Source organism: Anoplophora glabripennis, unplaced genomic scaffold, assembly GCF_000390285.2.
Source record: "Anoplophora glabripennis isolate ALB-LARVAE unplaced genomic scaffold, Agla_2.0 scaffold284, whole genome shotgun sequence".
Classification (NCBI taxonomy): Eukaryota; Metazoa; Arthropoda; class Insecta; order Coleoptera; family Cerambycidae; genus Anoplophora; species Anoplophora glabripennis.
In genome coordinates, this window is record NW_019416385.1 from 549,470 (window position 1) to 563,345 (window position 13,876).

The 13,876-nt window shown below is 30.6% G+C and overlaps 1 protein-coding gene across 1 annotated transcript in view; it reads right to left on the bottom strand.

The window, feature by feature from the left end:
• LOC108906316 (general odorant-binding protein 56d-like) overlaps positions 1-10,257 on the bottom strand; it is a 19,000-nt gene extending 8,743 nt beyond the window's left edge. The window contains exon 1 of the mRNA XM_018709541.1: positions 10,174-10,257. Coding sequence (XP_018565057.1) covers positions 10,174-10,236 — 63 coding nt within the window. The 5' untranslated portion in view covers positions 10,237-10,257. The remainder of the gene's footprint in view (positions 1-10,173) is intronic.
• Positions 10,258-13,876: the final 3,619 nt, after the last annotated feature.

Here is a 13,876-nt window from a genome sequence, read left to right on the forward strand (position 1 = left end):
TTTGTGACGTCAGGATCCGGTATATGAGTGTTAAGACTGTCAAGACGCGGGAGGCTGGCGCTGTCATTGCATTGCTGTCATTTAATCTTGTGTTGAATTAGTTTGTGTTCGCATTGAATTCTGAGTAGTTTTGAGTAGTTAGTTTTAGTGTATAAATTTAAAGACAAGTTTCGTTAATTTTCATAGAGTCTACGAACATTTTCACAATATCTACCCAGGCAGCTTTAATGCGTGGCGGCTTCAGGATCAGAATTACAACACGAGAACGTGAAAAACATAACAGTGTCTGAACATAAATATTATAGTACCCATGTGTAGTTCCACAACACTAACTGCCCCCAACAAACTATTAATGTACCAAAGTATGAGAAAATGTGGAAGAAATCAGCAAATATATTTTATAGAACATCTATTTTTGACAAATTATCAGATTGCTCTTGGACAAATCCAGCTTCTGTAGCCATAGAATGTACAGTTTTTAAAATAATTAACAGTATTGTGTTAAGTAAAAGTAAATAATATAAAATCTATTCAGCACACGTAGTTTGCATAAACACAAATGAGTAAGAGTGAGACAGACTACAGAACACGACTCTACACGACTCGTTTAATTTGTACCGATACCGGATCGTGACGTAAGAGTCAGCCGTCTTTGTTTAAGACTGCGTTTTAGTGCATAGAGAATTATTTTGAATTTATATATTTTTTATAGGAAAACTATTAATCAAAAATTTAAAATTTATGTGGCAATTGACTTTTTACGATGAAAGGAATTTAAAAAGAAAAAAAATGTGAAACTTCCCCATTGTGTCTGTGATCAAGGGTTGTCAGTAAACAAACAATATTTTTTGAGTTACAATCACGTTAAAATCCTAAAACCAAGACTGAAAAAATGGAAAATGTGAAAATTGCATCTGAAATTTTAGAAAAAGCTAATGCGGCTGCTGCAGGCATCATTCCGGATAAATCAAAATCTATATACAACAAAGAACTGAAGGAATTTCAAGATTGGAAAATCAAAGTAGGGGTGAAAGGCGTAAATAAAGATGTCTTGCTGGCTTATTTTTTTCAATTTAAGTGAGAAATTATCTCCATCCACATTGTGGATTAAATATTCCATGTTCAAGTCAACTTTGAGAGTTTTCAAGAACATTGAAATTTCTAAACTCGGAAAACTAGTGGCATTTCTAAAGTCTAAGCACAAACATATTCAACCAAAAAATCCAAGGTCTTAGAAAGAGAACAAATCGAACAATTTTTGCGTGAAGCCCTAGACGAAGATCAACTTATGAATAAGGTAGGTTCTACTGCTACTGAATAGTTTAACTTAGTTATATTTATTAAATTTGTTGTTTTTAGGTGGTGTTGCTATTAGGAGTTTTTGGCGCTTGCCGTTACGAGGAATTGACCCATCTAAGCATAGACAATATGGAGGATATATCTACATTATGATTTCAAATACTAAAACGAACAAACCAAGAAGCTTCNAGTTATATTTATTAAATTTGTTGTTTTTAGGTGGTGTTGCTATTAGGAGTTTTTGGCGCTTGCCGTTACGAGGAATTGACCCATCTAAGCATAGACAATATGGAGGATATATCTACATTATGATTTCAAATACTAAAACGAACAAACCAAGAAGCTTCGCTGTGTTAAATGAAGCAAAATTGATATCGCTAAAAAGATACAAGGGGTGCAGCCTCCTGAAGCAAGCGCAAGCAAAGGGGCAACCTGTTCTATTTTACCACAATCATAAAATGATTACAATAATCCTTTAGCATCAAATTACGGCTTTACCTTAAATGTTAATGTTAATATTAATAAGTAGGTACATTGTAAGTTTATAGCATTTTAGGTTATTTGTTGACTTATTACTGTTTCAGATTGGTTTTCTAATAAAAACTAGAAAAATAAACCAAACATTTGTCTTTTTATGATTTCTATAAGTCACTAGTGGGTTATAAGCTATAACTAATAGTGACGTATGACTTATACCTCACTAGTGACTTATAGGCCACATTATTCGTTTAAAACTAAATAAATTATAGTATCATTATATACAAGTATTGGATAAAACAATATATGTAGTTTCCTCCATTATTTTTTAGAGTTCTACATGCCCTCAAAGTTTGATGGTTTGAGTTAAAAGTTTATGCATCTTTATTTATTTATGTGTAATATACCCACTCGTGGTTACAAAAGTATGTAAAAAATGACATATTGGGTGTCATTCTTTTGGAACCTCCACCCAACTGACCACCTCATAATTTTTTTATTGTATGCTTCCAATACAAAATTCACTTATAATAGTTTAATTTCTGTCTCCCAAGGCTCAAAAGTATGTAAATTAAATAATTCAATTTCTATTTTGAAGTAATTTAATTTGTTTTTTTACTCTACTAAGGGTACATTACTTTTTTTTCAATGAAATGTTGTTCACTAGAAAAAATATACAGGGTGAGTCAGAAAGAATGGGTCAACACTAAACTGGAGATACTAAACACCAAAATATTATGTTTGAGCTCATCATGCCTTATATGAATGTCGCTGGTTTAAGAACTACAGGGTGTTCAAGGTTTCAATTTTATTCTGAAATTTCTCAATAACTGAGAAAGTTTTGATAGCATGATTCTGAAACTTGGTAGTGGTGGGTTTTTTGGTATGAGAATTACAAATTTGAAGATTATTTTGACGTTGCTCTTAGAGGGCGCTAGTTTCACCATATTATTTAGGTAAATCAGAACATATTTTTTTTATCTGTTGAGCTATGCTCTAAAAATCTAAACGTACGTTAAATTCTACATAAAAAATATACTCTTGTTTAGGCCGCGTAACTTTATCGGTTTCTGAGTTATTTGCATTTAAAAGTTTCAATGTATTTTGTGGTAATATTTTTTTCAGGCGCTGATTGCTATTTCTTTTCTAAGTAGGCTTGTGTAAAATTTCAAATTTTCATGTCAATAAATATAAACGTATTTTGCGTGCGTGTGATTTATTATTCGTGCAAAATTATTAGCTAGTGATCAAAAAATGCCGTGACATAATAATTTTTCCACCAGTGAGATGCATGATATGATTTGTGTTTTTGCTCCGGCTAATTTTAATGAACATGTGGCGGCCCGAAGATATGTGCAATTGTATCCAAATAGATTACCTAATTATAAACTATTCATAAATCTTTACAATCGCTTAGGCGGATCTGGATCTTTTNCGGAGGCTCCAAAAGTTATGAACTTTAAGCCTCTGTACAGGCGTTAATTTTCAATCAAACATTATTCTGAAAGCGTCATTGTAATCTTAAAGACTCAATTAAGCGACCTATTAAAAAATATTACCGTTTTTTTGACAGTAACATTCTCAAATTGTGCATTAAAAACCGTGCGTTTTTCGCTTATAAACAATTTGAAAAACATTGTTGCTATTTATGCTATCTCACCGAAAATAGGTGCAATGGATAGCTGACAAAAAAATACAGTTTTAAAATAAAAAAAGTGTCCTCTACGACCAACAGGAGCCAAGATAAGATTTTTTTTTAATCGTAGCGCAATTGTTTATGAATATTAAAACTTGAATTTTTCGCAAAATAAAGTTTACGACGTAAACTACGATTTCCCGTGAATTGCATTGAAAAATNGGCCCGAAGATATGTGCAATTGTATTCAAATAGATTAGGTACCTAATTATAAACTATTCAGAATTCTTTACAATCGCTTAGGCGGATCTGGATCTTTTCGACCAAAAAGTAACCATGGTACTCCAAAATCTATCACAGTCAACGAAGAAGAGAAAATTTTACTACTCGTACTCGTCGGTTAAGTGCGGCAACGGGGGTAAGTCAATCGTCCATTTGTAGAATTTTGAAAAAAGAAATGCTCCATCCATGTCATCATACTCCAGTTCAGCAGTTATTGCCTCAAGATTTACCAGCTCGCCTACAATTTGCTCAGTTTATACAAAATATGCAAACGGAAAACCCCGATTTCCTCAATAAGATTTTATTTACTGATGAGGCGACATTTACTAGACGAGGAGTTTTCAATTGGAAGAACAATCATTTGTGAGATTCCGCATGCTGTAAAAGAAAGACATTTTCAGCATGAGTTTAAGGTGAATATTTGGTGTGGTTTAATTTATGTTTTTTTTTTCATAGGGCCTTTTGAATTGCCACCCAATCTGACTGGACCTCATTATTTAAATTTTCTTCAACATAATTTAAACGAGCTTCTAGATGATGTACTACCACATTTTGCCTTACCAGTACACCAGTACTTAAATGAACATTTTCCTCATCGGTGGATTGGCCGTAGGAATGAATTTAGTTGGCCACCAAGAAGTCCAGACTTAAACCCTCCGGACTTCTCAGTGTGGTCAAACTTGAAGGATGTGGTGTATCGTGAAAAAATTAATTCTGTTGAAGAGTTGCGGCAGAAAATACAAGTAACCGAGAATGCATTTAAAAAGAATAGGGACATTTTGTATTAATAATTTAATATTCAGAGACATTGTAGAGTGTATAATAAAATGTATTGAAGTAGGTTATTATCAATAATTGTTATTGTTATTTTCATCTTTTGAGAATAGAAAATCACCACAACATACATTGAAACTTTTCAATGCAAATAACTCTGAAACCGATAAAGTTACGCGGCCTAAACAAGAGTGTATTTTTTATATAGAATTTAACGTACGTATAGATTTTTAGCTTTTTTTAAGCATAGCTCAACAGATAAAAAAAAAAGGTCCGAATTAACCAAAAAAAAACGGGAAAACAACCCCCCCCAAAAACAAACGCAAAAAAAACCTCAAAATCCGAAATCCCAAAAAAAAAAAACAACACTACCAATTTTCAGAATCATGCTATCAAAACTTTCTGAATTATTGAGAAATATCAGAATAAAATTTAAACTTTGAACACCCTGTATTTCTTAAACCAGCGAAATTCGTATAATGCATGATGAGCTCAAACATAATATTTTGGTGTCTAGTATCTCCAGCTTACTGTTGACCCATTCTTTCTGACTCACCCTGTATATCAATTTAAATTAAATGTACCATGTTTTGTTGTCTTAATTGACCTTCATTTACCACCGGTATAATTTACTTTCACCGTTGTAGGTAATTCTGTGTAATTTCTTATGAAATGAAGTAATAAATAAAATTATTTATGTATGGGTAAATATAATTTAACAATAGATTAAACTGGAACAACTCGATTCTAGTTATTTTAAACAAGTAATATTTCTTCTCTAAATTTGATGTAATCCTTGATTCTCTTATCAAGACACACATTTATGAGGTGACTTGAGAATGGTAGATAGTTTCCCGGATTTTAGTAGGTTTTGCAAAAATAACGCCACAAATATACATATACAGGGTAATTCAAAATTGTGTACAAAAAATTTAGGGGCGTATTTTTTAGGTCAAAGTAAGACTTTTTTCCTATAAACGTAGGTCCACAAATGCTTAATTTTCGATATACAGGATGTTAAAGTTTTTTATTTTTTATTTTTTGATTTTAAATTTAAATATGTCATTGGTTTTGACGCTGCTTGAAGAAGGCGTCACCTATAAGGATCACTGCTGACTAAACGGTAGTATTGTCACTAGTCACCAATGATTTTCTCGAAATTTCACTGTAAATAGTTAATAAAATTAGAAAATATGGTATGCAATCAACTCTTCAAAAATACGCCTCTAAATTCTTTGTAGTAAATTTTGAATCACCCTTATATACATTTTTTTTCTTCCTGCTCACTCTGTCGAGTTGTCAGCTATTGAAAGTTGAAAATTGATTTTTCGTTATAATTTTTGTGTTTATTTAATATATACTTATACATTTTTGTGTTATTTAAAACCTCAAAACTCAACTTCAAAAGCTAATACTTCTACCGACTGAATCCGAATATAAAATTTACAAAAAACTTGTGACATTTTCCAAGACCCACGAAAATTTATTGGATTACTCACCATTTCCTGACCAGCCTGTTGCATAATGGACGCAATAATGCACGTAATATTTTACCTCTTTTATTTCTCTTGCTTTCGTGAAGAAAAAATTACACGAAATTTTGTCTTATTTTCAAAACGGTGCTTAGGGAAACAAAATAAACTTTTTAAATGTTTTTTGAAATTACAAAGAAAATAATGAATAAACAATGAATCACATTTTTTTTTATTAAACGTGAGAGGCATATAAGGGTAGTAGATATTCACAACTCATGATATGGTTAACTGATTGTTCTTAAAAAGAAAACAACGTTTTTCACTTTTCCGTTTTTGTTATAGAAAGAAATGTTATACCATAAATTGTCTATCTGCGTACAAATTGGGAGTTTTAGTTTCACAATTGTTATAAGGATGTAACAACTACGCTTTTCATCGGAATGCCGTAAATCTTAGATATATAGAAAACATATCTTATTTTTGGTATGACAGGAAGAAAAAGCAAGTCCCTAAATAGAGTTTAATTAACAAGACTGAGGATTACAAATAACACCAAAAGGAGAAACTGCTTTGCTTTCACTCTAGCGACGTTATAGGTACTTTAGTTGAGAAAAACATACATATTAAAAAAATTTGCACAAACAGCGTGAATTTCTAAAAGAAACGTGGAACAATATATTTCAGTTTTTATTTTCTTTTGCACTAATATTAAAATTACCCTTTGTTAGAACACTTCACATTTCACAATAGTTTGCATTTTATATATCTATCCTTATAATGTTGCTGATATGCTAATTTTTACTAGACTTTATCAAAAAACCACAGACAAATAGTAAAAAATTACTGTAACATAGACAGTCTTATTGAATTAAATTATATATTTTTGTGTTTATGTTTAAATGCAACATATAAAATTAAAGCTCTTATTTAAAAAAAAATAAATTTAAAGTGAAATAAAATTAGGAAAATATAATCTCTCTGGGAAACAGTTATTTCTACTGTTTGAAATATTTCACTGAACCTTTAGAAAATGGTTTCGTTCGTCATGAATTAAAAGTATTGTATTAGTGTCTAACCTCAGAACACAAGTGTCTCTCAAACATTTGTCATACATAAGTGTCTCAAATATTTGGCAGAAATCCATAGAGTCAAATTTTATCATGCAGACGATATACGACGTATAGACGATATGCACTATCCACACGATATAATATATGTTTACGTTTGACAAATGTTTGGCAAGTGACCATCTGAAGCGGGTTGTAGAACGTATTATCGTCAGGTATATTGTTTTGTACCTCGTTGTTAAACATGGAGTCAACCACAATACTCCTATCCTAATTTTGTGCAAACATCAAAATTTGTGGGCAAACATCAAAACTTGTGGTCAAACATAAAAATTTGTGGGTAGTCAGTCTTACTTTAACTTTTCTCGTTGTGAGTTTATAAATCTAATGATAAAATAACATGATATCTAGATTTGACGTTTCTACCGAATCTGAGACCCATTTATAAAATAATTTTGACTACTAAGTACAAAACCTAGCATATGTATTTCTTGATTTCTTGATGTACCAACTGCGTTTTAAAATTTTAGAAGTACATTAGTTCTTTTATACATAATGTACTATATTTCACTTCCATCATGTCGCAAACTATGTATTTAGAAACATTATATATTGTTAAAATTATATTAAGCTTTCCAAAATTATGAAATATGCGTAATCAACTAAATCTAAAATCTATTTAAGGCTTCGTATCTTGCAAACGTTTTCAAAATGTCTCTAACAATCCTGTTACCCTCTGCTGCAAATAATATCTATAGTTCCGTAAGGCCCAAAATGTATTCTATTTAGTTTAAAATTTTCCTCTAGTTTTTATTTTAATGATTTTAGAAATAATATGAGTTTAATAATACCTAATAGTTTCGTAAAATCTAAGTTAAGAAGCGAACTAGCCACACATTTAAAGAAGTTTTAGGTAATATCTAAGTACTTCATTAACAAAATATTTCTTACGTATACTTTTAGGATACAGTGTATTATATCTTTTTAAATGCTTGAACTCAATTATCGCTTGCAATTCCAAATGTACCAAGTTTAGCAGATCGATTTCTGCTTTAATTAGAAATTGAAATACGATTCCGCAATTGTGAGAAATAATTAATCAGAAATCATTAGAAATATACCAATTTTTGAAGTAACTACTGATGTAAAAAATGTGATATTTTGATGATGCAAATTTAGATACAGTAAAAAGTAAGTAATTATACAAAATACAAACATTTGCCTTCAAAGTTTTCGTTTTTGACAAGTAGATCGTCTGAACAAATGACGATATTGAAACGAAATTTTTATGTGCACAGTACATGAATAGGATGGTATTCAATATGAAAAGAATTAAGTCTCAGCTCAAACCAGTGGCGTAGATATGTGTGTAGTCATGTTGGTAACTTTCCTCAAAATTATATACACCAATACAATTTTTTTTATTATTTTTTAAATGCAAATTTTATTTTGAATATAAATGATCTCCTGACTTTTTCTAATTGCAATTATACTTTGTAAAGAGGATATGTTTACATTATTTTTTTACACATATCTGTGCCTTTGAGAACTTGATATTTTTGAGAACTTCCACCCTTCAAGAGCAAACGTTTCCATAATAAAATAAGGGTACATACGTTTTTTATATAACCTTTTTAGTCGAGGAAATAAAGCACTAAAAACGGCCTTACCTCTGAAATCTCTGCAGTAAGATGGATGTGAGACCGTTGCCGTCGTGATATTCGTGTCGAGCGATCCCAAAAACCTCGATGTAACGAGTTTCGGCTAAGTTTATAACGAATTTCCACAAAACTCCAGGCGACGACGTGGAAACCGGCCACCCTGGGCACTAGGTACCTCGGAGACCGTTGCCGTCGTGATATTCGTGTTCAGCGACCCCAAAAACCTCCGAGTAGCAAAATTGAACTAATTTCCGTCAATATTTTCCGAGATGTAAATTTTTCATATTTTAACTCTTCGAGATGCAATTTTAAAAATGCATTTTTCTTATGCACCGATGCAATTTTCATTTATCATTGATCACATAGGGTCACAAACTTTCTGGACGCTCTAACGAATCGAATGCAAAAAACCTCATCACGATCCATCTTACTGCACAGATTTCAAAGGTTCAGTGCTTTATTTCCTCGACTATTTTCAAAAATGGATAACAGGGGAATATACTGCTTTGAGGGGGAGGGTATAGTATATAGTGGTTTTATCTTTTATCCTAAAAGTTCTTGGAGATATCTTATTCGTATTTTAAACCTAGACTCAAATATCTGTACACGTCAAATATCACGTCTTACAGCAAGCAATAGTTTAATTTTTTTGTTTTTATTTATTTTTTTTAATGCGGAAAGTATTAATCTTAAGTCCCCTAGAGAAAATAATGTAATTATTGTTTAACTTTGATAAAATGATGTGTTTTCGAGAAATTAAAATTCAGAATTTCTGTAAAAAAACTTCATTTGTATTACTAGTGGTTTCAAAAATTTTGAAATTTTCAAGACAATTTTTTTTAATGCTTTTTAGTCGAAATGTAGGCCAATATAAGCAATACGAGATATGAAATTTTACAAATGACATTGTCTTGTGTAAATCTGAATTTCTTGAAAACGTCCGATTTATCGAATTTAAACAAGAGTACGTTTTTCTCTAATAATCTAGAACTTGGTACTTTACCGGAATTTTAAATAACGGTGTAAAATTTAAAAATATTGTTACGAAATAGTGACAGTCACCTCTCTAAAATTATTCCGTAGGTAACACGTAAGATCTCAATACTGTAGTTTAAATTAAGGCACAAATCGCCAAAGTCTAAATTTAAAATATGATTAACATATCTCGAAGAACATCATACCATCCCTAAAAATATACGGAGGCAATTTGAAAACAACCTGTACAAGAATATATTCTTAAATATTCACAAAAAGTACTTCTCTATTTTTTACATTGTGTTGTGTTACACCCTGTATATAAGGGAAAGTAAAATAAAGAATTTAAACAAAACAAACATGTAACCATGATTAAAAAAGGAAATGCAAGTGTTTTGAAAAAGGAGTATCGCAATGAGTTTTGCAATTTTATTAAATAAAATAAGTAATAGTTTTAAATTCGTCACACTGATACATTTCATTTTATGTTGTTAATTGTAAACTAGTACATAAAAAATGTACTTTACCTGACCCGTGCAACACACCACTAACACCACAACCACTACCGCAACAGTCGCAAAAACCTTCATGATGTTTAACCTATTATCTCCGCTCTCTCTATGAGACCCGGCTCCTTAAAAGAAATTCTTTATATACAAATTGCCTTCGAGGTCAAGGTGTCCTGTCGCATTCTAATGCATTGATTTTGCAAACTACGGAAATACGAATGGGTCCTTTGACAAATAAATTTTAGGTTTATTCTTCAAAATTTCCGAGTACAGTATCTTCATTCTGATCAATGTAAGTTACGATGAAGAGGCTTGGGCGTAGAAATAGATATTGAATGAAAATCATTTCTAAGATACGATAATATTTCAACTTATTATATTATTTTGTATGGTCGATCTATAGAAGTTTTTAAAAAACACATTTATTACAAAAATCCAAAAAAAATATTGCTTAAAATTCATTGCTTCATTAGATATACATAGAGCGTTTTTCAATTTTATCCGCTTTATTGTAGTGACGATTATTTTTTTTTTGGAAAGAAGTCATCATTATCAGTTTTTAGTGCATAATGTAATAACACATCTATACAATATTTTTCTATAAACTATGGATGGATAGAAATTTATTTTTTTAAACTCAAAGGTACTACATATTTTCTGATTTTTGAAATATACGTAAAATTTATTTTTCAAGGACGCAAAATGTACTATCAAAACTATTTATTTATAATTCAACTGTTTTATGATTAAACTCGCAGTGTTTTACGTATTTTGTATCAAGAAATATGCATTCTTTCTGCCTAACTATGATTTTAAAGAAAAAGTTTCAAAAGTCGAATGGCAGATAGGGTTTAAAAGAACTATAAATTTCTGTTAAAACAGAAAAGATAAAAATATATCTTTATGTAAACAACTGTATAAAAATCCTTTTCACAAAAATATTTTTTACAAACAATTAATTACAGCAAACGACCAAAATAGAAAAACGTCCTGCATTTGTTGAATATATCAAGATATCGACATCATAGTGCTTATTCTGTGAAGATCTCTGAAAATTTTGTAACGGTAGACATTAAAACTTTAGGAACAGTTAAACCTACCGTAGTTCACACTGTCTCGGATATAAACAGCTAAGGAACATTAATTCTTAAAATTATTTCTTATATTTGTAATGTTTTGTGTATAAGTTTATTTAAGAAAAAATACATTGCATTCAAACATACTCATACTTTTATTTTAACCTTACCCTATCTTTCCTAAAAAAGTTCCAAATTTTTATTCCAAAGAACTATTTTATTTAATTCAGAAAAGTTATAGTCTCATATCAAATAAAACCATTTATTTATATTTAAAAAACAATAATTTTCTTTCAAACATATATTTTGTTTTGTTAGAACAAATGTAATGTTATATTAATTTTATAGTATTTTTAAAATAAAATTACAAATGTTTTCTCTAAACCAATGAAAAATTTGAGTCAACAATATGTACATTATTTCAATACATAAATATTTTTCATGTGAAGCGTTTATTATTTAATTGAAATAAATATTTTAAAGAAATAATATTCTTTGTTCAAATACATGTTTGCATTGCGGATATGGGAAGATATTATTTGTTTAGTTTAAATTTTACTACATTGAATTAAACAATTATTTTTATGTGTGTACAATATTTATTGAGATAGAATTCCAAGAAAAGAATAAGCCAATAAAGTTCTGTTATCGAAACTACTGTAACAATTTACCGCGGCAGGGGCGTGCCATGAAATTTTCCGCGTTATTTTCAGATTATTAAAATATATATTAGATAAATATGTACCTATACAGGGTGTCCTGTATATGCAACAAAATTTGGTCAATGATTTTTAAGATAAATTTAGGGGACCCGTATTTTTTCTTTTTGCCAACTGGTCCCATCTTTCGGAGTTATACTGGAGTAAGATCTGGACTGTTGACCAGCCAGTTAGTTAATTAGAGCATTTCTTCTGCCAATCAATATGTTGAAACGTTGGTTTAAGTGGTTTCTCACTCTTAAGGTGCTATAGGGTGGGGCTCCGTCCTGCTGGAATGTAACATGTCCAAAATGCTGCAAAGGTAAGTCATCTAAAAAATCTTCTAGATCGTTTTCGTGAAAGTTTAAATATGAGTCCCCATTCAAGTTTGGATAAAAAAAATAATTTTGTTATCCATTAATACGCATCAAACGTTAATGAACTGGTTCCCTTGAAATCTAAATTCTCTGTAACAGAATGGGTTTTCTGTAGACCAATATCTGGTACTTTTTCTATTTATCATGCCATTCGTAGCAAAGATAGACTGATCCGTCCACGGGATGTTTCTTAAAAAAGTTGGGAGGCGGTAAAATTCTATTCTCTTTTCTCTTATGCGTGTGTGTCAATTTTAGAGGGAGTCTGATTTTGAAAGGCTTCTAACCAGCATTCTTAAGAGTCTTCTGCTGAACTTTTGAATAGGACATTTTTGTAAACCTTTTGAAATATGCCTTATGGATATATTTGGATTTCTTGCACAGAAAGTAATACATTAAGTTGCGCGTCTTCATTATCTTGCACCACTTTTTTGTCTCTGTTCAGACTTGATGTTTCTTGATATTTTTCGAATATTCTTTTAATTGCTTTTTGCAAGGAACGTGCATTCTTGGACTTTCTCGAGTTAAGTCTCGTCGCGTTGCTGTGGCATTATAGTTGTTACGAACTTCTTTGTTTTTCTCTTTGCGAGTATGGCATTAATAACAATTTGCAGCAATACTTTTTGAATTATTTAATGAAGTTACTGGCACTTTTATTGATGCTAGATAAGAACTGAAAATTTTTAAATTTGAAATTTTATTTGCTAATATTTCAAAGATCATTGACTTTGAGTATATGACTTGAAATATAAAAAATGGTTAGCATTAAACGAAGAGTCAATAAATTAATTCATATGAAGTATACTTTTTGATCTACCCTGTATATTTACTAATATGTTTGATCAATTTTCAAATACATGTGTAAAAAGTACAGAAGAAATCCTACAGCTCACATTTGTTACAAAATTTTACTGACCCAAATAAACAAGTTAAGGTGGGTGGACGTTATAGAAAATCACCCGGTACAGAAGAGTACAAGTCATAAATAAACTAGAAGATAATACAAATAAAAAAGCCAGGGCAAAAAAAAAAGAAATAAACAAAAAAACATGAAATGAACAGGACAATACACTTAGGAAGAAATAGGCTTTCATAACTGAAAGTCACATTATCCACTGCAAGCTGCTACGATGAACGCCACGCCGCCAATGTCTTCCTACCTCGGGTGTAGAATGCGGTTAATTCCAAGAGAGTAACACAGGGGTCTTCTTGGAATATGATCTCAACAGACATCGTAAAGACTGTATTTTTTTCTATATTTTCGGAAGATAGGAGAAACTTTCAGATATACAGAGAAATTGGCCCCCAAAAATTGACATACAAAATCAGCAGAAACAAATGCATAAAAATTAGTGATGTACCTACCTCCAAATTTTATACCTATCATCGCTATCAGAATTCGTAAAAATTTAGTGGTCCATTTCAATAAGAAACCACCTATTACATAAATGATTGTTCAGTTATAAAAGTACTACTATTTCAAAATTTATACATTATTTATTGTAATATTTTCAATTTTCAAATTATACCCCATTGTAACGCTTGAAAGTAATACAATTTTGTATTCCATCGA